The 21,309-nt window shown below is 48.1% G+C and overlaps 1 protein-coding gene across 3 annotated transcripts in view; it reads right to left on the reverse strand.

Annotated features, from left to right (window-relative positions):
- Positions 1–13,541: 13,541 nt before the first annotated feature.
- The window catches only part of LOC143808856 (low density lipoprotein receptor adapter protein 1-B-like), a 100,193-nt gene continuing 92,425 nt past the window's right edge, over positions 13,542–21,309 (reverse strand). For all 3 annotated transcript variants that reach the window (XM_077291977.1, XM_077291976.1, XM_077291984.1), the window contains exon 9: positions 13,542–13,746. In XM_077291977.1, coding sequence (XP_077148092.1) covers positions 13,557–13,746 — 190 coding nt within the window. In that variant the 3' untranslated portion in view covers positions 13,542–13,556. The remainder of the gene's footprint in view (positions 13,747–21,309) is intronic.

Raw genomic sequence — 21,309 nt, forward strand, 5'->3', positions numbered from 1 at the left:
AATGACACCCCTTTGGGAATCATTTTCAGGTATAGTGATGATTTTGACTCCTTGGGTGTATTCCAGAAATAAGCAGAAGTGGATGTTGCTGAATGAAAATTGCAAACTGCGGTTGTAGTGCCCGTACATTGTAGTGCCCAGTACGTTGTAGTCCCCAATACAGTATGTTTTAGTGACCACTACGTTGTAGTGAACAGTATGTGGTATTGCCCAGCTCATGCTTCCGGAGACACGCACCCGTAAATTAGACATGCTCTGATCCCTACCTAAATGGCCACTACAAAAATGGCAAATATGTGGACGGTAAATGTGGTTTAGGCACACTGTGGTGCTCAGAAGATAGGGGGGCATTTGGATTTGGGAGTGCAGAATTAGCTGGAGTTCTTTCAGGGGGGGGGGGCAGTAGCCATTTCTCTTTTTCAGAGCCTTTGTGCTACCAGTAAAGAAGTAAAGAGGAAGCCCCCTCTATTTCCGTTAACAGATGACGGATCTGAGTGGGGACTTGTTTTTTTGTGGATTGAGTTGAAGCTTTTATTGGGAACATTTTCCATAACATTTGGGATCACATTTATCCTGTATTCTATGCTGAGCACTTATAATGGGATTTCCATCTAAATCTCCGAACGACGTGATTCGGATGAAAACCCTGAAGGATCCACTCACCATAATGAGACAGCAGAGTTACTTTGGACTCCGTGTGGCCTCTGTTCATTGTTGTCCTTCTTTTCAGAAGTGCACAAAACTGTGGTGCACCACGCTTTTGTGCACGCCTAAAAAGATGGACAATGGCGGATCACAGGTAAGATGGCGTCCGCAATGCCTCTATCTGCCTCATTGTAGGGAATCTTCCAATGGTGTTTCCGTCTGAATCACGTATTTCAGAGTTTTACACAGAAACCCCGGTGTGAGCGCTCAGCGCAGAGCGCAGAATAAATGTGTTCTGAGCCTTACTGAGATCTTTGGGAGACAGAATGAACAAATCAACAGCAGGTGAAGAATTGGTTTAATTTATTTTTTACACCGTTCCTCGTGTGGTATAAGTGATTAGGTGACTTTATTCTTCGGGTCGGTGCGATTACAGCAATGCCAGATTTATATCGGGTTTTTATGTTAGCTGCTGTCACACACTAAAAGATGCTTTTGTTTTTTTTGCAAAAGCTAGTTTTTCCGCCTCCATATTTGATAGCTATAACTATTTCATATTTCGGCTGACAGAGTCATGTTATGGCTTGTTTTTTGCGGGATGACTTGGCGTTATTCCAGTTTTTTTTTTTTCCCCGTGTGCATCAAATTCTTGATCAATAAAAAGTTGAATTATTTTTCACCTCAGTATTATTGGCCTTTTTGTGGGTTCTTTCTTCGATACGTCCTTCATGTAATATTACTGACGGGTCACTGTATAACGGTCCAGCCTACACAAGTCCTATATGGGGATATTTTCTTTTCATGGTTTGATTTCAGTCACAATTTATTTATAATGTTGATATATTCGTGTATTGTTGCTGACTTTTGAGTTTTTCTAAAAGGTATAAAAGAGAGCAAGACCCAACAGCACACAAGCTTTGTTCCCTGGAAAGGCAACGTCTCAGCCCAAGATCAGGATTTAGTCAAGCGTCCATTGAGCACCAAGGAGCTGCTGCTATCAATCACACAGCAGGTTCTGAGCTGGCAGCTGATTTACATTCTAGTATATGGAATTATTACTGCTATGAGCCGAAAGCCCCAGAGGGGTATACATGAGTCCATACTCCGACCATGCGAGCATTTACTCTGCATGTTTCCGACAGCGGACTGCAAGCGTATCATCATCCTCATTCACTGGAGTGGTAGCAATCATCGTGTTCCGGGTCTGCTGACATTTGTCTCATCCATAGTGAGTTCTGCGGGGCTAGAAGCTGCATTTGCAGTAAGTAAAGGGTTAATTGTGGAGAATAGACAGTGCATGGGTAATTCCTCTGATTAGGAGGAGATGTTCTTCATAATTACTGCAATGAAGATGCTCAATTATCTGAAGTCAATAGAAATTAGAACAAAGGCCAACATGACTCTGATACAGGCAGCTCCCTCCCACCACATCCCACCCCGAGAGGACTATCATTAAACAATCAGCCTGGGCCTCCCTCTAATCCCCTGTGAAGTTCTGTGTATCTGGAATCTCATGTAATATCATGGATCTAAAGTTCTGATCCCAGTCCAGAAATCTAACATGAGGCCGTGAAGGGAAGTGCAACTCACTGCAAAGTCACTCGTCAGAAAATGTCTCATCATCTATACCCATAGACACGAGGAGAGTCCTTCCTTCAGAAAGGTTCACATGTCTCATAGAGGTTCAAGTGTCGGCCCCCTGAGAGCGGTAAATATGTCCATCCCTTAGATACTTCATCGTGTCTGCCCCCTCAGAAAGGTTCAAGTGTCTGTCGCTTGAGAAGGTTATCATATCACCTCAGAGAAGTTCATGTGTCTGTCATCTCAGATGTTTTCATACATCTGTCCCCACAGAGGTCATTGTGTCCTTCCCCCAGAGAGATTCACGTGTCCATCCATCAGAAAAGTTATCATGTCCCTCCCCTCAGAGAGGTTCATGTGTACATCCCATCACAATATATGGCTTTCCCTGCATTTCCACACAGAGTGGTCTTTATGTCCCACATTTCAGAGAGGTCATTGCATCCTTCCATGCTAACGTATCCATTCCCTCATAGAAGTTCATGAGTCCATCACCTCAGGGGGTTCATAGTGTCCATCCCCTCAGAAAGATTCAAGTATCCGACTCTCAGAGATGTAAACTCGTCCATCCCTCAGAGAGTTCATTATGTTCTTCCCCTCAGAAATGTGCCTTTTGTGTCCTTTCCGGGTCAGAATAGAAACTACTATCTTCCAGGACACCCTAACACAGTGTCCTTAAGGTACCGTCACACTAAACGATATCGCTAGTGATCCGTGACGTTGCAGCGTCCTCGCTAGCGATATCGTTTAGTTTGACACGCAGCAGCGATCAGGATCCTGCTGTGATATCGCTGGTCGTTGAATAAAGTCCAGAACTTTATTTGGTCGTCCGATCGCTGTGTATCGCTGTGTTTGACACCAAAAGCAACGATACCAGCGATGTTTTACACTGGTAACCAGGGTAAACATCGGGTTACTAAGCGCAGGGCCGCGCTTAGTAACCCGATGTTTACCCTGGTTACCAGTGTAAAATGTAAAAAAACAAACAGTACATACTCACCTTCGCGAACCCCGCCGTCCGCTTCCCACACTGACTGAGCGCCGGCCCTAAAGTGAAAGTAAAAGCACAGCGGTGACGTCACCGCTCTGCTGTTAGGGCCGGCGCTCAGTCAGTGCAGGAAGCGGACGCCGGGGGACGCGCAGGTGAGTATGTACTGTTTGTTTTTTTTACTTTGACGATGGTAACCAGGGTAAACATCGGGTTACTAAGCGCGGCCCTGCACTTAGTAACCCGATGTTTACCCTGGTTACCCGGGGACTTCGGCATCGTTGGTGGCTGGAGAGCTGTCTGTGTGACAGCTCTCCAGCGACCACACAGCGACTAAACAGCGACGCTGCAGCGATCGGCATCGTTGTCGCTATCGCTGCAGCGTCGCTTAATATGACGGTACCTTTACTTTAGGGTATTCAGCCTCTCACAGCTCTGAAATGCTAAGGCCATACTCACTGCAAATGGGAGATACCTTCTTAATTCTCTTTCAATTTATGCACAACAGCCATATAAAAGTAGTTGCTGGTAGAACTTGTTCTCAGACTTGCTATCTTTAATTTGTCTGGAATAAACACACTCTCCACCTGTGGGCTTTTCCTAAAGATAAAAACTTGTTACTCCTTCAGAAGCTGCTTTCCAACTCTGTACAGAAACCTGTCCTCCATTCAAAGAGGTTCATGTTCTGATTGATAATAAAGGTAAACATGACCTCCCCATAGAGAGGTCATTACGTATGTGCCCTCAGATAGGTTCACATATCCATTCCCTTGGAGAGTTTCAAGTGTCTGTCTCCTCAGAGCAGGGGTGGGCAACTCTGGGCAGATACCCGGGGACTGGAGTGCTCGGGCTGGTGGCCAGCAAGATGATGTCAATGGGCCCTTTAAGTGCTATTTGCAGTGCAAGCACCCGCACGCAAGGTTCACTACTGCACACTGCAGCGAATGCAAAAAAGGATTACATCCAGGGTCAGACTGACCTGGCAGGGTACCGGGGAAATGCCCAGTGGACCCAAGAGAGAGACGAAGGGGAAAAAAAAAAGTTTGTAGGGGCACTGGCCCTTTAAACACGCAGGCATGGGCGCGTGCAGTGCACGCAGGACTCAACCTGACCAGCTGCAACAACAAAGACCAGTGTCACAACCCGGTGCACCCAGGTCATGGGACGAACTGTTTATGCACTCGCCGTCAGAGACAATGAGATGCTATGAGGCCAGTGAGAAGGGGGAGTCTGTACCACATATTACCATGTAGTGGTAATATGTTGTATGGCCATGGTGTGGTGGTATTTATCCCCTGTATGTGGTATTATTCAGTCACTATGTGGTGATAATATGTAGTTTGGTTGTGGTGTGACTGTATTTATTCCTTGTATGTGGTATTATTCGGTCACTATGTGGTGATTATATGTGGTTTGGTCATGGTGTGATGGTATTTTTCTCTTGTATGTGGTATTATTCGGTCACCATGTGGTGATAATATGTGGTCTGGTCACTATGTGACTGTATTTGGTCCTTGTATGTGGTATTATTTGGTCACTGTGTGGTAATAATATGTGGTCTGGTCAAGGTGTGGTGGTACTTATCCCCTGCATGTGGTATTATTTGGCCACTATGAGGTGGTAATATGTGGTCTGGTCATGGTGTGGTGACATTTGTCCCCTGTGATATTATTTGGTCACATTATGGTGGTAATATTTGCCCTGACTGTGTTTCTTCCTTTTATGTGGTATTATTTGGTCACTATGTGGTGGTAATATGTGGTCTGGTTATGGTATGGTGGCATTTGTCCCCTGTATGTGATATTATTTGGTCATTAGGTGGTGGTAATATGTGATCTCGTCATGGTGTGGTGGTATTTGTCCCTGGTATGTGGTATTATTCGGTCACTGTGTGGTGATAATATGTGATCTGGTCACAGTGTGGAGGTATATGTTCCTTGTTTATTGTACTGTTGTGAATTTGGATTCTGGGCTCCCCCGGTGGCTACTGGTGGAATTGAACTGGTGTCTTCATCTTCTCTGTTCACCTGTTCCCATCAAGATGTGGGAGTCGCTATATAACCTTGCTGCTCTGTTAGTTGCTTGCCGGTCAACAATGTTATCAGAAGCCTCTCTGTGCTTGCTCCTGCTCCTAGACAACTACTAGATAAGTTGGACTCTTGTCCATGTTTGTTTTTGCATTTTTGTTCCAGTTCACAGCTGTAGTTTCGTTACTGTGTCTGGAAAGCTCTTGTGAACAGGAATTGCCACTCTGGTGTTATGAGTTAATGCCAGAGTTTTAAAGCAATTTCTGGATGGTGTTTTGATAGGGTTTTCAGCTGACCATGAAAGTGTCCTTTCTGTCTTCTGCTATGTAGTAAGTGGACCTCAAATTTGCTAAACCTATTTTCATACTACGTTTGTTATTTCGTCTTAATTCACCGCCAATACATGTGGGGGGCCTCTGTCTCCTTTCGGGGTATTTCTCTAGAGGTGAGCTAGGACTGATATTTTCCTCTGCTAGCATTATTTAGTCCTCCGGCTGGTGCTGGGCATCTAGAATCAACGTAGGCATGCTACCCGGCCACTGCTAGTTGTGCGTTAGGTTTAGTTCATGGTCAGCTCAGTTCCCATCTTCCAAGAGCTAGTTCCTATATATGCTGATGCTATGTTCTCTTGCCATTGAGAACATGACAGTTTGACCGGCCCACTAAAGGGTTAAAATCCTTGGCTGAGAAAGGAGAGAAATAAGAAGTCTGCTGAGATTTTTTTTTTTTTTCTCCTTCTAATCTTTGAATGGCTCTGTGTCCACCTGTTTGTAATGGATCTTCAGAGTGTAACTGCAGGTTTGAATAATCTCGCCACGAAGGTACAAAATTTGCAAGACTTTGTTTGTCATGCACCTGTATCTGAGCCGAGAATTCCTTTGCCGGAATTTTTCTCGGGGAATAGATCTGGGTTTCAGAATTTTCGAAATAATTGCAAATTATTTTTGTCCCTGAAATTTCGCTCTGCCGGAGACCCTGCACAGCAGGTCAGGATTGTGATTTCCTTGCTCCGGGGCGACCCTCAAGACTGGGCTTTTTCATTGACACCAGGGGATCCTGCGTTGCTCAATGTGGATGCGTTTTTTCTGGCCTTGGGGTTGCTTTATGACGAACCTCATTTGGAGCTTCAGGCAGAAAAAACTTTGATGTCCCTATCTCAGGGGCAAGATGAAGCGGAAATTTACTGCCAAAGATTCCGTAAATGGTCTGTGCTTACTCAGTGGAATGAGTGCGCCCTGGCGGCGACTTTCGGAGAGGGTCTCTCTGATGCCATTAAGGATGTTATGGTGGGGTTCCCTGTGCCTGCGGGTCTGAATGAGTCCATGACAATGGCTATTCAGATCGATAGGCGTTTGCGGGAGCGCAAACCAGTGCACCATCTGGCGGTGTCCACTGAGAAGTCGCCAGAGAGTATGCAGTGTGATAGAATTCTGTCCCGAAGCGAGCGGCAGAATTTTAGACGGATAAATGGGTTGTGTTTCTATTGTGGTGATTCTACTCATGTTATATCAGCATGCTCTAAGCGCACTAAAAAGCTTGGTAAATCTGTTTCCATTTGCACCTTACCGTCTAAGTTTATTTTATCTGTGACCCTGATTTGCTCTTTGTCATCTATCACCACGGACGCCTATGTCGACTCTGGCGCCGCTTTGAGTCTTATGGATTGGTCCTTTGCCAATCGCTGTGGGTATGATTTAGAGCCTTTGGAGACTCCTATTCCTCTGAAGGGGATTGACTCCACCCCATTGGCTAATAATAATCCACAATACTGGACACAAGTAACTATGCGTATTAATCCGGATCACCAGGAGATTATTCGCTTTCTGGTGCTGTATAATCTACATGATGATTTGGTGCTAGGATTGCCTTGGCTGCAATCTCACAACCCAGTCCTCGACTGGAGAGCTATGTCTGTGTTGAGCTGGGGATGTAAGGGGGCTCATGGGGATGTACCTGTGGTTTCCATTTCATCATCTATTCCCTCTGAAATTCCTGAGTTCCTGTCTGACTATCGTGACGTCTTTGAAGAATCCAAGCTTGGTTCGTTACCTCCGCACCGAGAGTGCGATTGTGCCATAGATTTAATCCCGGGTAGTAAATACCCAAAGGGTCGTTTGTTTAATCTGTCTGTGCCTGAACATGCTGCTATGCGAGAATATATAAAGGAGTCCTTGGAAAAGGGACATATTCGTCCATCGTCATCTCCCTTAGGAGCCGTTTTTTTCTTTGTGTCAAAAAAAGACGGCTCTTTGAGACCATGTATTGATTATCGGCTTTTGAATAAAATCACTGTTAAATATCAATACCCATTGCCGTTGCTGACTGATTTGTTTGCCCGCATAAAGGGGGCCAAGTGGTTCTCTAAGATTGACCTTCGTGGGGCGTATAATTTGGTGCGAATCAGGCAGGGGGATGAGTGGAAAACCGCATTTAATACGCCCGAGGGCCACTTTGAGTATTTAGTGATGCCTTTTGGTCTTTCAAATGCTCCGTCAGTTTTCCAGTCCTTTATGCATGATATTTTTCGCGATTATTTGGATAAATTTATGATTGTGTATCTGGATGATATTCTGATTTTTTCGGATGACTGGGACTCTCATGTCCAGCAAGTCAGGAGGGTTTTCCAGGTTTTGCGGTCTAATTCTTTGTGTGTGAAGGGTTCTAAGTGTGTTTTTGGGGTACAGAGGATTTCCTTTTTGGGATATATTTTTTCTCCCTCTTCCATTGAAATGGATCCTGTCAAGGTTCAAGCTATTTGTGATTGGACGCAGCCCTCTTCTCTTAAGAGTCTTCAGAAATTTTTGGGCTTTGCTAACTTTTATCGTCGATTTATTGCTGGTTTTTCGGATATTGCTAAGCCATTGACCGATTTGACTAAGAAGGGTGCTGATGTTGCTGATTGGTCCCCTGACGCTGTGGAGGCCTTTCGGGAGCTTAAGCGCCGTTTTTCCTCTGCCCCTGTGTTGCGTCAGCCTGATGTTGCTCTACCTTTTCAGGTTGAGGTCGACGCTTCTGAGATCGGAGCTGGGGCAGTGTTGTCGCAGAAAAGTTCTGACTGCTCCGTGATGAGGCCTTGTGCCTTCTTTTCCCGTAAATTTTCGCCCGCTGAGCGGAATTATGATGTTGGGAATCGGGAGCTTTTGGCCATGAAGTGGGCTTTTGAGGAGTGGCGCCATTGGCTTGAGGGGGCCAGACATCAGGTGGTGGTATTGACTGACCACAAAAATTTGATTTATCTTGAGACCGCCAGGCGCCTGAATCCTAGACAGGCGCGCTGGTCATTATTTTTCTCTCGGTTTAATTTTGTGGTGTCATACCTACCGGGTTCTAAGAATGTTAAGGCGGATGCCCTTTCTAGGAGTTTTGAGCCTGACTCGCCTGGTAACTCTGAGCCCACAGGTATCCTTAAGGATGGAGTGGTATTGTCAGCCGTTTCTCCAGACCTGCGGCGGGCCTTGCAGGAGTTTCAGGCGGATAGACCGGATCGTTGCCCACCTGATAAACTGTTTGTTCCTGATGATTGGACCAGTAGAGTCATCTCTGAGGTTCATTCTTCTGCGTTGGCAGGTCATCCTGGCATTTTTGGTACCAGGGATTTGGTGGCAAGGTCCTTCTGGTGGCCTTCCCTGTCACGAGATGTGCGAGGCTTTGTGCAGTCTTGTGACGTTTGTGCTCGGGCCAAGCCTTGTTGTTCTCGGGCTAGTGGATTATTGTTGCCCTTGCCTATTCCTAAGAGGCCTTGGACGCACATCTCGATGGATTTTATTTCAGATCTGCCTGTTTCTCAGAAGATGTCTGTCATCTGGGTGGTGTGTGACCGTTTCTCTAAGATGGTCCATTTGGTTCCTCTGCCCAAGTTGCCTTCTTCTTCCGAGTTGGTTCCTCTGTTTTTTCAAAATGTTGTTCGTTTGCATGGTATTCCTGAGAATATCATTTCTGACAGAGGGACCCAATTCGTGTCTAGATTTTGGCGGGCATTCTGTGCTAGGATGGGCATAGATTTATCTTTTTCGTCCGCTTTCCATCCTCAGACGAATGGCCAGACCGAGCGGACTAATCAGACCCTGGAGACATATCTGAGGTGTTTTGTGTCTGCTGACCAGGATGATTGGGTTGCTTTTTTGCCATTGGCAGAGTTCGCTCTCAATAATCGGGCCAGCTCTGCCACTTTGGTGTCCCCGTTTTTCTGTAATTCGGGGTTTCATCCTCGATTTTCCTCTGGTCAGGTGGAATCTTCGGATTGTCCTGGAGTGGATGCTGTGGTGGAGAGATTGCATCAGATCTGGGGGCAGGTGGTGGACAATTTGAGGTTGTCCCAGGAGAAGACTCAGCTTTTTGCCAACCGCCACCGTCGTGTTGGTCCTCGGCTTTGTGTTGGGGATTTGGTGTGGTTGTCTTCTCGTTTTGTCCCTATGAGGGTCTCTTCTCCTAAGTTTAAGCCTCGGTTCATCGGCCCGTATAAGATATTGGAGATTCTTAACCCTGTTTCCTTCCGTTTGGACCTCCCTGCATCCTTTTCTATTCATAACGTTTTTCATCGGTCATTATTGCGCAGGTATGAGGTACCGGTTGTGCCTTCCGTTGAGCCTCCTGCTCCGGTGTTGGTTGAGGGTGAGTTGGAGTACGTTGTGGAGAAAATCTTAGACTCTCGTGTTTCCAGACGGAGACTCCAGTATCTGGTCAAGTGGAAGGGATACGGCCAGGAGGATAATTCTTGGGTGAATGCATCTGATGTTCATGCCTCTGATTTGGTTCGTGCCTTTCATAGGGCCCATCCTGATCGCCCTGGTGGTTCTGGTGAGGGTTCGGTGCCCCCTCCTTGAGGGGGGGGTACTGTTGTGAATTTGGATTCTGGGCTCCCCCGGTGGCTACTGGTGGAATTGAACTGGTGTCTTCATCTTCTCTGTTCACCTGTTCCCATCAAGATGTGGGAGTCGCTATATAACCTTGCTGCTCTGTTAGTTGCTTGCCGGTCAACAATGTTATCAGAAGCCTCTCTGTGCTTGTTCCTGCTCCTAGACAACTACTAGATAAGTTGGACTCTTGTCCATGTTTGTTTTTGCATTTTTGTTCCAGTTCACAGCTGTAGTTTCGTTACTGTGTCTGGAAAGCTCTTGTGAACAGGAATTGCCACTCTGGTGTTATGAGTTAATGCCAGAGTTTTAAAGCAATTTCTGGATGGTGTTTTGATAGGGTTTTCAGCTGACCATGAAAGTGTCCTTTCTGTCTTCTGCTATGTAGTAAGTGGACCTCAAATTTGCTAAACCTATTTTCATACTACGTTTGTTATTTCGTCTTAATTCACCGCCAATACATGTGGGGGGCCTCTGTCTCCTTTCGGGGTATTTCTCTAGAGGTGAGCTAGGACTGATATTTTCCTCTGCTAGCATTATTTAGTCCTCCGGCTGGTGCTGGGCATCTAGAATCAACGTAGGCATGCTACCCGGCCACTGCTAGTTGTGCGTTAGGTTTAGTTCATGGTCAGCTCAGTTCCCATCTTCCAAGAGCTAGTTCCTATATATGCTGATGCTATGTTCTCTTGCCATTGAGAACATGACATTGTACTATTTGGTGGTAATATGTGGTCTTATCATGGTGTGGTGGTATTTATCCCCCTGTATGTGGTATTATTCAGTCATTGTGTGGTGGTAATATACGATCTGGTCATGGTGTGGTGGTTTTTATCCCCTGTAAGTGGTATTAGTTGGTCACCACTGTGTGGTGGTAATGTGTGGTCTGTTCATGGTGTGGTGGTATTTATCCTCTGTATGTGATATTATTTGGTCACTGTGTGGTGGTAATATGTGATCTGGTCATGGTATGATTGTATTTGTTCCTTGTATATGGTATTATTCGGTCACTGTGTGGTAATAATATATGGTCTGGTCATGGTGTGGTGGTATTTATCCCCTGTATGTGGTATTATTCGGTCACTATGTGGTGGTAATATGTGGTCTGGTCATGGTGTGGTGGCATTTATCCCCTGTATGTGGTATTATTCGGTCACTAAGTGGTGGTAATATGTGGTCTGGTCATGGTCTGGTGGTATTTGTTCCTTGTATGTGGTATTATTTGGTGGTAATATGTGTGTCACAGGTGTGTCAGATGCTACAGACAGTCGCTCTCCATCTGGCTGCAGAAGGTCTCTGCATTTGACATTGCAGACACCTTCTAAATCCTTCTGACTTTTGGACCCAGTGGCAACCTCCCTCCGGCTCTAATTGACACACCTGGACCTGGGTGTTTATATACTCCCAGTCTGCTTCAGGGAGTTGCCAGCGATATTCCCATTTTCACTTGTGAAGGCTTGGAGCTATAGCAGTCGGCTTACTTCCTCTCAGGTGCTGTTGGAGGACATTTGGCGTTACCTCTCTAGAGTCTGCTCAAGTTAAGCTTCTCTTCCCTTGTTTGTCTCCTTTCTTCTTTTTAGAGTACAGTGGGGACTGACCAGTGCACACCCCCACCCCCCTTTCCCTATTCAGGACCTAGCTCTAGGGATATACAGGGCTTAGGTTCCTGCTGGGCGATTGGTGTGGGACCAATATAGGGATAGTAGGCTATACAGGGTGCTATTAGATCTGCCTAGGGGTCTACACCCCCTATGGACTTACTTCCCCTCATCCCTTTGTGTTGCACTTAGTCTTCCCACATGCGTGACAATGTGGTCTGATCATGGTGTTGTGGTATTTATCCCCTGTATGTGGTATTATTCGGTTTTCACAGTATATTCCCTTTTCCTGGGTAAGGGGGGTATAGTCCTGTGTACTGGGGGTATTATCCCATCTGTGTATGAGGGGTATTGTCCTGTCTTTGTATGGGGGGTATTGTCCTGTATATGGGGGGCATTGTCTTGTGTATGGGGGGTTATTGTCCTGTGCATAGAGGGTATTGTCCTGTGTATGGGGGTATTGTCCTGTATATGAGGGGGTATTGTCCTGTGTATGGGGGATATTGTCCTGTGTATGGGGGTATTGTCCTGTGTATGGGGATATTTTCCTGTATATGAGGGGGTATTGTCCTGTGTATGGGGGATATTGTCCTGTGTATGGGGGTATTGTCCTGTGTATGGGGATATTTTCCTGTATATGGGGGGGTATTGTCCTGTATAATATGGGGGTCATTGTCCTGTGTATGGGGGGAATTGTCCTGTGTATGGGGGTATTGTCCTGTGTATGTCGGCATTGTCCTGTCTGTATATGGGGGGTATTGTCCTGTGTATGGGGTAGCATCTGTCCATGCATCACGGGGGTTTCTCACATATACTGTACTTATGGGGCTGTTTTCCCAGACCAGCATTCTGTGAACATTTCCTTCACATTGCCCATCATTTGGGTGATGACGGAGAAGGTTTGAGGAGCGTCCTAAGATTTAATATCTCTGCATGATGAGATCACCCATTGGCAGGAACTCCTGGGAGCAACAGTCTTGGCTGCAGAAAGTGTACAGATATCAGCAGTCTCATTCACTTGTAGAAGGGTTTTGGAGTTTTCCTTCTTGCCGTGGACTCATGTTGACCTTGCGGATCTCATCTGTGATGCTGTTTTCTGACTCTCGGAGGGTATGATCTTCATATCTGCCCTGGGGTCTGAGGATATAAGACATCATAACCATAATTATCCTTCAATAATCACATTACCAGAATCCACCCCATATTGTCTTTTCTGGACTCTCGGGGGCTGGATGCACACCATTAACGACACCTGTTATGAGCACAAATCATTGTCTATGCTCAGCAGCATAATCAGGGCAGATTTATGCCAGGTTTTAGGTTGAATATTTATGGAGCCAATGCCCCAGATTGTCTTACACACTGATGTGTCTGTAAGGCTTGAAGGTCTCAGAATCACAACAAGCGACAATCACTCAAACTCTCAAGTTTACAGAGCTCACATCCTACATCAGTGGTAAATACATGTTCATCTTTGCTGAGGTCTCACCGTCCAGACACACTGCTTTTAAGCTCAAGTTCTAAAACATCCTCTATAATAACAGAACTTGAACATCACAATAAGCATCTGCAGCCTCTTCCATGATCTGGTGGGACCCTGGACCTTGGCCACCACCTGTATTCTGTGGCAGTTTTTTTCTAAAGTATCAATAAGGCCCACATTTACACCCGTTACTTCTCCAGTGGACCCAACTATCTGGAGCCATCTCACTCCACTGGCATCTTCTGACAGTCCTGCCCCAAGGTGGTCCTCTCCTGGGCTTCTGCCCAATTACCTAGTGTCAAGGTTAACAGCTGGGGGGGGGTTACGCAGATTCCAACGCTGTCACCAGTTTGTCAGGGTACACAACTCCTCTGCATCCAATCATCAGGACAATACGGCAATTGACTGATGGATGATGATGAGACCGCGGCTGTTTCCACTACATGGCCGGTTATCGGAGAGCTCACCGTGACCGTATAGTAAATACACCTCCGATTCCAATGCATGGAATGTAAATACAGTATGTCTGTTTCCTTTGGCTCCTCTACGTCCACAGGACAAGCATTCATTGATTCTGGAAGAGAAGAGAATTTCATGGACTTCTCTTTCGAAAAAAGCTGAAAATAACATTTGTTTCCCTGTTGACACATCTAAAGCTGATCTCAGCAAATTGCTCTGCAATCCCAGGAGGCCGTATCCAATTCGCGAGAGATGAAAACTCTTCAGATTGGGACACAACACGTTGAGGACATTTTCCTTTTTCATCAATCTCCAATACACCACTGCTTTTGGGACTTCCTTGAATAAAAACAAAATAACCAAATCCGCAGCAGTAAGTAACTAATGAAATGGTATTAGTGCATGTAAGTAACATATGGGACTTAGTTACCTACTGAAGATCCTTTATAGTGGGTGACAGCCTTACTGACGAGGAGCAGACAGAGGAACAAGAGTCTGCTGACATTAGGTGGATAAAGGCTGGATTTGCCAAAAAGAAGAAGGAATCAAAATTTCTGGACGAATCATCAACAATCTTACAGTAAAAACATAGACGATACAACATTGACAGCAACAAGTGTAGATGGAAAGAAGGACTTATTACGGAGCGTCAAGACAGAAAGCTCGAGCATGGGACTGCTACTCAGCACAAGGAAGATAAAGATAATGACTACTGCCAGGTACAACCGGGACACATGCGAGATGGACGATGACAAACTGGAAGTTGTAAAGGACTTCAGCCTCCAAGGATCAATAATCACTCAAGATGGCAGAGACGACACTGGAAGTCAATAGAAGAATCACACATCAACAATGAAGTCACTGGACAAGGTCTTTAATTCAAGGAACATTTCACTGGTGATGAAGACACGGCTCGTACATAGTCTGGTCTTTTCTGTAGTAACATACAGATGAAGGACCTGGACAATAAAGAAATAAGAAGAATCAACACTTTCAAAATGTGGAGCTGGACAAGGATGTTATCAATACCATGGATGGCCAGAAGAAGAAACCAAGCCAGACATGTCACTGGAGGCAAAGGATCACCAAGCTACGAACTGTGGGCACATCATACGAAGAGAGCGATCTCTGGAGAAGGACATCATGGTTAGAAGAATAGAAGCTACAACATGAAGAGGAAGACCTGTCTTAGGATTTACACTCTGGTGTTCCATGTTTAGTTTGTTCCACTACCTGTACACTTCCATTCCTTCCTGTCGGGATCCACTCCAAATGTCTGACTGATCCGAGATTCCACATAGTCCAAGCAACACCAATGCCTGGATTCCCTGTATACCTCCACATCCTGGACCAGAGGCCTAGCGGACCCACCTCACCAGGTGAGCCTCACAACATGGTGTAGATTGTCAACTCCAGGATCAATGTGAAGGTTATACGTCCTGACCTGTGCATGATGACATGGAGGACGTGGTGTAGATTGTCAGCTCCGGGGGTCAATGTGAGGGTTATACGTCCTGACCTGTACATGATGACACATAGGACGTGGTGTAGATTGTCAGCTCCGGGGGTCAGTGTGAGGGTTATACGTCCTGACCTGTGCATGATGACACACAGGGCGTGGTGTAGATTGTCAGCTCCAGGGGTCAGTGTGAGGGTTATACGTCCTGACCTGTGCATGATGACACACAGGACGTGGTGTAGATTGTCAGCTCCGGGGGTCAGTGTGAGGGTTATACGTCCTGACCTGTGCATGATGACACAGGACGTGGTGTAGATTGTCAGCTCCGGGGGTCAGTGTGAGGGTTATACGTCCTGACCTGTGCATGATGACACACAGGACGTGGTGTCGATTGTCAGCTCCGGGGGTCAGTGTGAGGGTTATACGTCCTGACCTGTGCATGATGACACACAGGGCGTGGTGTAGATTGTCAGCTCCAGGGGTCAGTGTGAGGGTTATACGTCCTGACCTGTGCATGATGACACACAGGACGTGGTGTAGATTGTCAGCTCCGGAGGTCAGTGTGGGGGTTATACGTCCTGACCTGTGCATGATGACACACAGGACGTGGTGTCGATTGTCAGCTCCGGGGGTCAGTGTGAGGGTTATACGTCCTGACCTGTGCATGATGACACACAGGGCGTGGTGTAGATTGTCAGCTCCAGGGGTCAGTGTGAGGGTTATACGTCCTGACCTGTGCATGATGACACACAGGACGTGGTGTAGATTGTCAGCTCCGGGGGTCAGTGTGAGGGTTATACGTCCTGACCTGTGCATGATGACACGGAGGATGTAGTGTAGATTGTCAGCTCCAGGGGTCAGTGTGAGGGTTATACGTCCTGACCTGTGCATGATGACACACAGGGCGTGGTGTAGATTGTCAGCTCCAGGGGTCAGTGTGAGGGTTATACGTCCTGACCTGTGCATGATGACACACAGGACGTGGTGTAGATTGTCAGCTCCGGGGGTCAGTGTGAGGGTTATACGTCCTGACCTGTGCATGATGTCACACAGGGCGTGGTGTAGATTGTCAGCTCCGGGGGTCAGTGTGAGGGTTATACATCCTGACCTGTGCATGATGACACACAGGACGTGGTGTAGATTGTCAGCTCCGGGGGTCAGTGTGAGGGTTATACGTCCTGACCTGTGCATGATGACACAGGACGTGGTGTAGATTGTCAGCTCCGGGGGTCAGTGTGAGGGTTATACGTCCTGACCTGTGCATGATGACACGGAGGATGTAGTGTAGATTGTCAGCTCCAGGGGTCAGTGTGAGGGTTATACGTCCTGACCTGTGCATGATGACACAGGACGTGGTGTAGATTGTCAGCTCCAGGGGTCAGTGTGAGGGTTATACGTCCTGACCTGTGCATGATGACACACAGGGCGTGGTGTAGATTGTCAGCTCCAGGGGTCAGTGTGAGGGTTATACGTCCTGACCTGTGCATGATGACACACAGGACGTGGTGTAGATTGTCAGCTCCGGGGGTCAGTGTGAGGGTTATACGTCCTGACCTGTGCATGATGTCACACAGGGCGTGGTGTAGATTGTCAGCTCCGGGGGTCAGTGTGAGGGTTATACATCCTGACCTGTGCATGATGACACACAGGACGTGGTGTAGATTGTCAGCTCCGGGGGTCAGTGTGAGGGTTATACGTCCTGACCTGTGCATGATGACACAGGACGTGGTGTAGATTGTCAGCTCCGGGGGTCAGTGTGAGGGTTATACGTCCTGACCTGTGCATGATGACACGGAGGATGTAGTGTAGATTGTCAGCTCCAGGGGTCAGTGTGAGGGTTATACGTCCTGACCTGTGCATGATGACACAGGACGTGGTGTAGATTGTCAGCTCCGGGGGTCAGTGTGAGGGTTATACGTCCTGACCTGTGCATGATGACACGGAGGATGTAGTGTAGATTGTCAGCTCCGGGGGTCAGTGTGAGGGTTATACGTCCTGACCTGTGCATGATGACACAGGACGTGGTGTAGATTGTCAGCTCCGGGGGTCAGTGTGAGGGTTATACGTCCTGACCTGTGCATGATGACACGGAGGATGTAGTGTAGATTGTCAGCTCCAGGGGTCAGTGTGAGGGTTATACGTCCTGACCTGTGCATGATGACACAGGACGTGGTGTAGATTGTCAGCTCCGGGGGTCAGTGTGAGGGTTATACGTCCTGACCTGTGCATGATGACACGGAGGATGTAGTGTAGATTGTCAGCTCCGGGGGTCAGTGTGAGGGTTATACGTCCTGACCTGTGCATGATGACACAGGACGTGGTGTAGATTGTCAGCTCCGGGGGTCAGTGTGAGGGTTATACGTCCTGACCTGTGCATGATGACACGGAGGACGTGGTGTAGATTGTCAGCTCCAGGGGTCAGTGTGAGGGTTATACGTCCTGACCTGTGCATGATGACACACAGGGCGTGGTGTAGATTGTCAGATCCGGGGGTCAGTGTGAGGGTTATACGTCCTGACCTGTGCATGATGACACAGGACGTGGTGTAGATTGTCAGCTCCAGGGGTCAGTGTGAGGGTTATACGTCCTGACCTGTGCATGATGACACAGGACGTGGTGTAGATTGTCAGCTCCGGGGGTCAGTGTGAGGGTTATACGTCCTGACCTGTGCATGATGACACAGGACGTGGTGTAGATTGTCAGCTCTGGGGTCAGTGTGAGGGTTATACGTCCTGACCTGTGCATGATGACACAGGACGTGGTGTAGATTGTCAGCTCCGGGGGTCAGTGTGAGGGTTATACGTCCTGACCTGTGCATGATGACACGGAGGATGTAGTGTAGATTGTCAGCTCCGGGGGTCAGTGTGAGGGTTATATGTCCTGACCTGTGCATGATGACACAGGACGTGGTGTAGATTGTCAGCTCCGGGGGTCAGTGTGAGGGTTATACGTCCTGACCTGTGCATGATGACACGGAGGATGTAGTGTAGATTGTCAGCTCCAGGGGTCAGTGTGAGGGTTATACGTCCTGACCTGTGCATGATGACACAGGACGTGGTGTAGATTGTCAGCTCCGGGGGTCAGTGTGAGGGTTATACGTCCTGACCTGTGCATGATGACACGGAGGATGTAGTGTAGATTGTCAGCTCCGGGGGTCAGTGTGAGGGTTATACGTCCTGACCTGTGCATGATGACACAGGACGTGGTGTAGATTGTCAGCTCCGGGGGTCAGTGTGAGGGTTATACGTCCTGACCTGTGCATGATGACACGGAGGACGTGGTGTAGATTGTCAGCTCCAGGGGTCAGTGTGAGGGTTATACGTCCTGACCTGTGCATGATGACACACAGGGCGTGGTGTAGATTGTCAGATCCGGGGGTCAGTGTGAGGGTTATACGTCCTGACCTGTGCATGATGACACAGGACGTGGTGTAGATTGTCAGCTCCAGGGGTCAGTGTGAGGGTTATACGTCCTGACCTGTGCATGATGACACAGGACGTGGTGTAGATTGTCAGCTCCGGGGGTCAGTGTGAGGGTTATACGTCCTGACCTGTGCATGATGACACACAGGACGTGGTGTAGATTGTCAGCTCTGGGGTCAGTGTGAGGGTTATATGTCCTGACCTGTGCATGATGAAACAGGACGTGGTGTAGATTGTCAGCTCCGGGGGTCAGTGTGAGGGTTATACGTCCTGACCTGTGCATGATGACACAGGACGTGGTGTAGATTGTCAGCTCCAGGGGTCAGTGTGAGGGTTATACGTCCTGACCTGTGCATGATGACACAGGACGTGGTGCAGATTGTCAGCTCTGGGGGTCAGTGTGAGGGTTATACGTCCTGACCTGTGCATGATGTCACAGGACGTGGTGTAGATTGTCAGCTCCAGGGGTCAGTGTGAGGGTTATACGTTCTGACTAGTGCATGATGACACACAGGACGTGGTGTAGATTGTCAGCTCTGGGGTCAGTGTGAGGGTTATACGTCCTGACCTGTGCATGATGACACAGGACGAGGTGTAGATTGTCAGCTCCGGGGGTCAGTGTGAGGGTTATACGTCCTGACCTGTGCATGATGTCACAGGACGTGGTGTAGATTGTCAGCTCTGGGGGTCAGTGTGAGGGTTATACGTCCTGACCTGTGCATGATGACACACAGGGCGTGGTGTAGATTGTCAGCTCTGGGGGTCAGTGTGAGGGTTATACGTCCTGACCTGTGCATGATGACACAGGACATGGTGTAGATTGTCAGCTCCAGGGGTCAGTGTGAGGGTTATACGTTCTGACTAGTGCATGATGACACACAGGACGTGGTGTAGATTGTCAGCTCTGGGGGTCAGTGTGAGGGTTATACGTCCTGACCTGTGCATGATGACACAGGACATGGTGTAGATTGTCAGCTCCAGGGGTCAGTGTGAGGGTTATACGTTCTGACTAGTGCATGATGACACACAGGACGTGGTGTAGATTGTCAGCTCCGGGGGTCAGTGTGAGGGTTATACGTCCTGACCTGTGCATGATGACACACAGGACGTGGTGTAGATTGTCAGCTCTGGGGGTCAGTGTGAGGGTTATACGTCCTGACCTGTGCATGATGACACAGGACATGGTGTAGATTGTCAGCTCCAGGGGTCAGTGTGAGGGTTATACGTTCTGACTAGTGCATGATGACACACAGGACGTGGTGTAGATTGTCAGCTCCGGGGGTCAGTGTGAGGGTTATACGTCCTGACCTGTGCATGATGACACAGGACGTGGTGTAGATTGTCAGCTCTGGGGGTCAGTGTGAGGGTTATACGTCCTGACCTGTGCATGATGACACAGGACGTGGTGTAGATTGTCAGCTCCGGGGGTCAGTGTGAGGGTTATACGTCCTGACCTGTGCATGATGACACAGGACGTGGTGTAGATTGTCAGCTCCAGGGGTCAGTGTGAGGGTTATACGTCCTGACCTGTGCATGATGACACAGGACGTGATGTAGATTGTCAGCTCCGGGGGTCAGTGTGAGGGTTATACGTCCTGACCTGTGCATGATGACACAGGACGTGGTGTAGATTGTCAGCTCCAGGGGTCAGTGTGAGGGTTATACGTCCTGACCTGTGCATGATGACACAGGACGTGGTGCAGATTGTCAGCTCTGGGGGTGAGTGTGGGGGTTATATGTCCTGACCTGTGAATGATGACACAGGACGTGGTGTAGATTGTCAGCTCCAGGGGTCAGTGTGAGGGTTATACGTCCTGACCTGTGCATGATGACACACAGGGCGTGGTGTAGATTGTCAGCTCCAGGGGTCAGTGTGAGGGTTATACGTCCTGACCTGTGCATGATGACACACAGGACGTGGTGTAGATTGTCAGCTCCGGGGGTCAGTGTGAGGGTTATACGTCCTGACCTGTGCATGATGACACACAGGACGTGGTGTAGATTGTCAGCTCCGGGGGTCAGTGTGAGGGTTATACGTCCTGACCTGTGCATGATGACACAGGACGTGGTGTAGATTGTCAGCTCCAGGGGTCAGTGTGAGGGTTATACGTCCTGACCTGTGCATGATGACACAGGACGTGATGTAGATTGTCAGCTCCGGGGGTCAGTGTGAGGGTTATACGTCCTGACCTGTGCATGATGACACAGGACGTGGTGTAGATTGTCAGCTCCAGGGGTCAGTGTGAGGGTTATACGTCCTGACCTGTGCATGATGACACAGGACGTGGTGCAGATTGTCAGCTCTGGGGGTGAGTGTGGGGGTTATATGTCCTGACCTGTGAATGATGACACAGGACGTGGTGTAGATTGTCAGCTCCAGGGGTCAGTGTGAGGGTTATACGTCCTGACCTGTGCATGATGACACAGGACGTGGTGCAGATTGTCAGCTCTGGGGGTGAGTGTGGGGGTTATATGTCCTGACCTGTGAATGATGACACAGGACGTGGTGTAGATTGTCAGCTCCAGGGGTCAGTGTGAGGGTTATACGTCCTGACCTGTGCATGATGACACACAGGGCGTGGTGTAGATTGTCAGCTCCAGGGGTCAGTGTGAGGGTTATACGTCCTGACCTGTGCATGATGACACACAGGACGTGGTGTAGATTGTCAGCTCCGGGGGTCAGTGTGAGGGTTATACGTCCTGACCTGTGCATGATGACACACAGGACGTGGTGTAGATTGTCAGCTCCGGGGGTCAGTGTGAGGGTTATACGTCCTGACCTGTGCATGATGACACA

Source organism: Ranitomeya variabilis, chromosome 2 (assembly GCF_051348905.1).
Source record: "Ranitomeya variabilis isolate aRanVar5 chromosome 2, aRanVar5.hap1, whole genome shotgun sequence".
NCBI classification, from domain to species: domain Eukaryota; kingdom Metazoa; phylum Chordata; class Amphibia; order Anura; family Dendrobatidae; genus Ranitomeya; species Ranitomeya variabilis.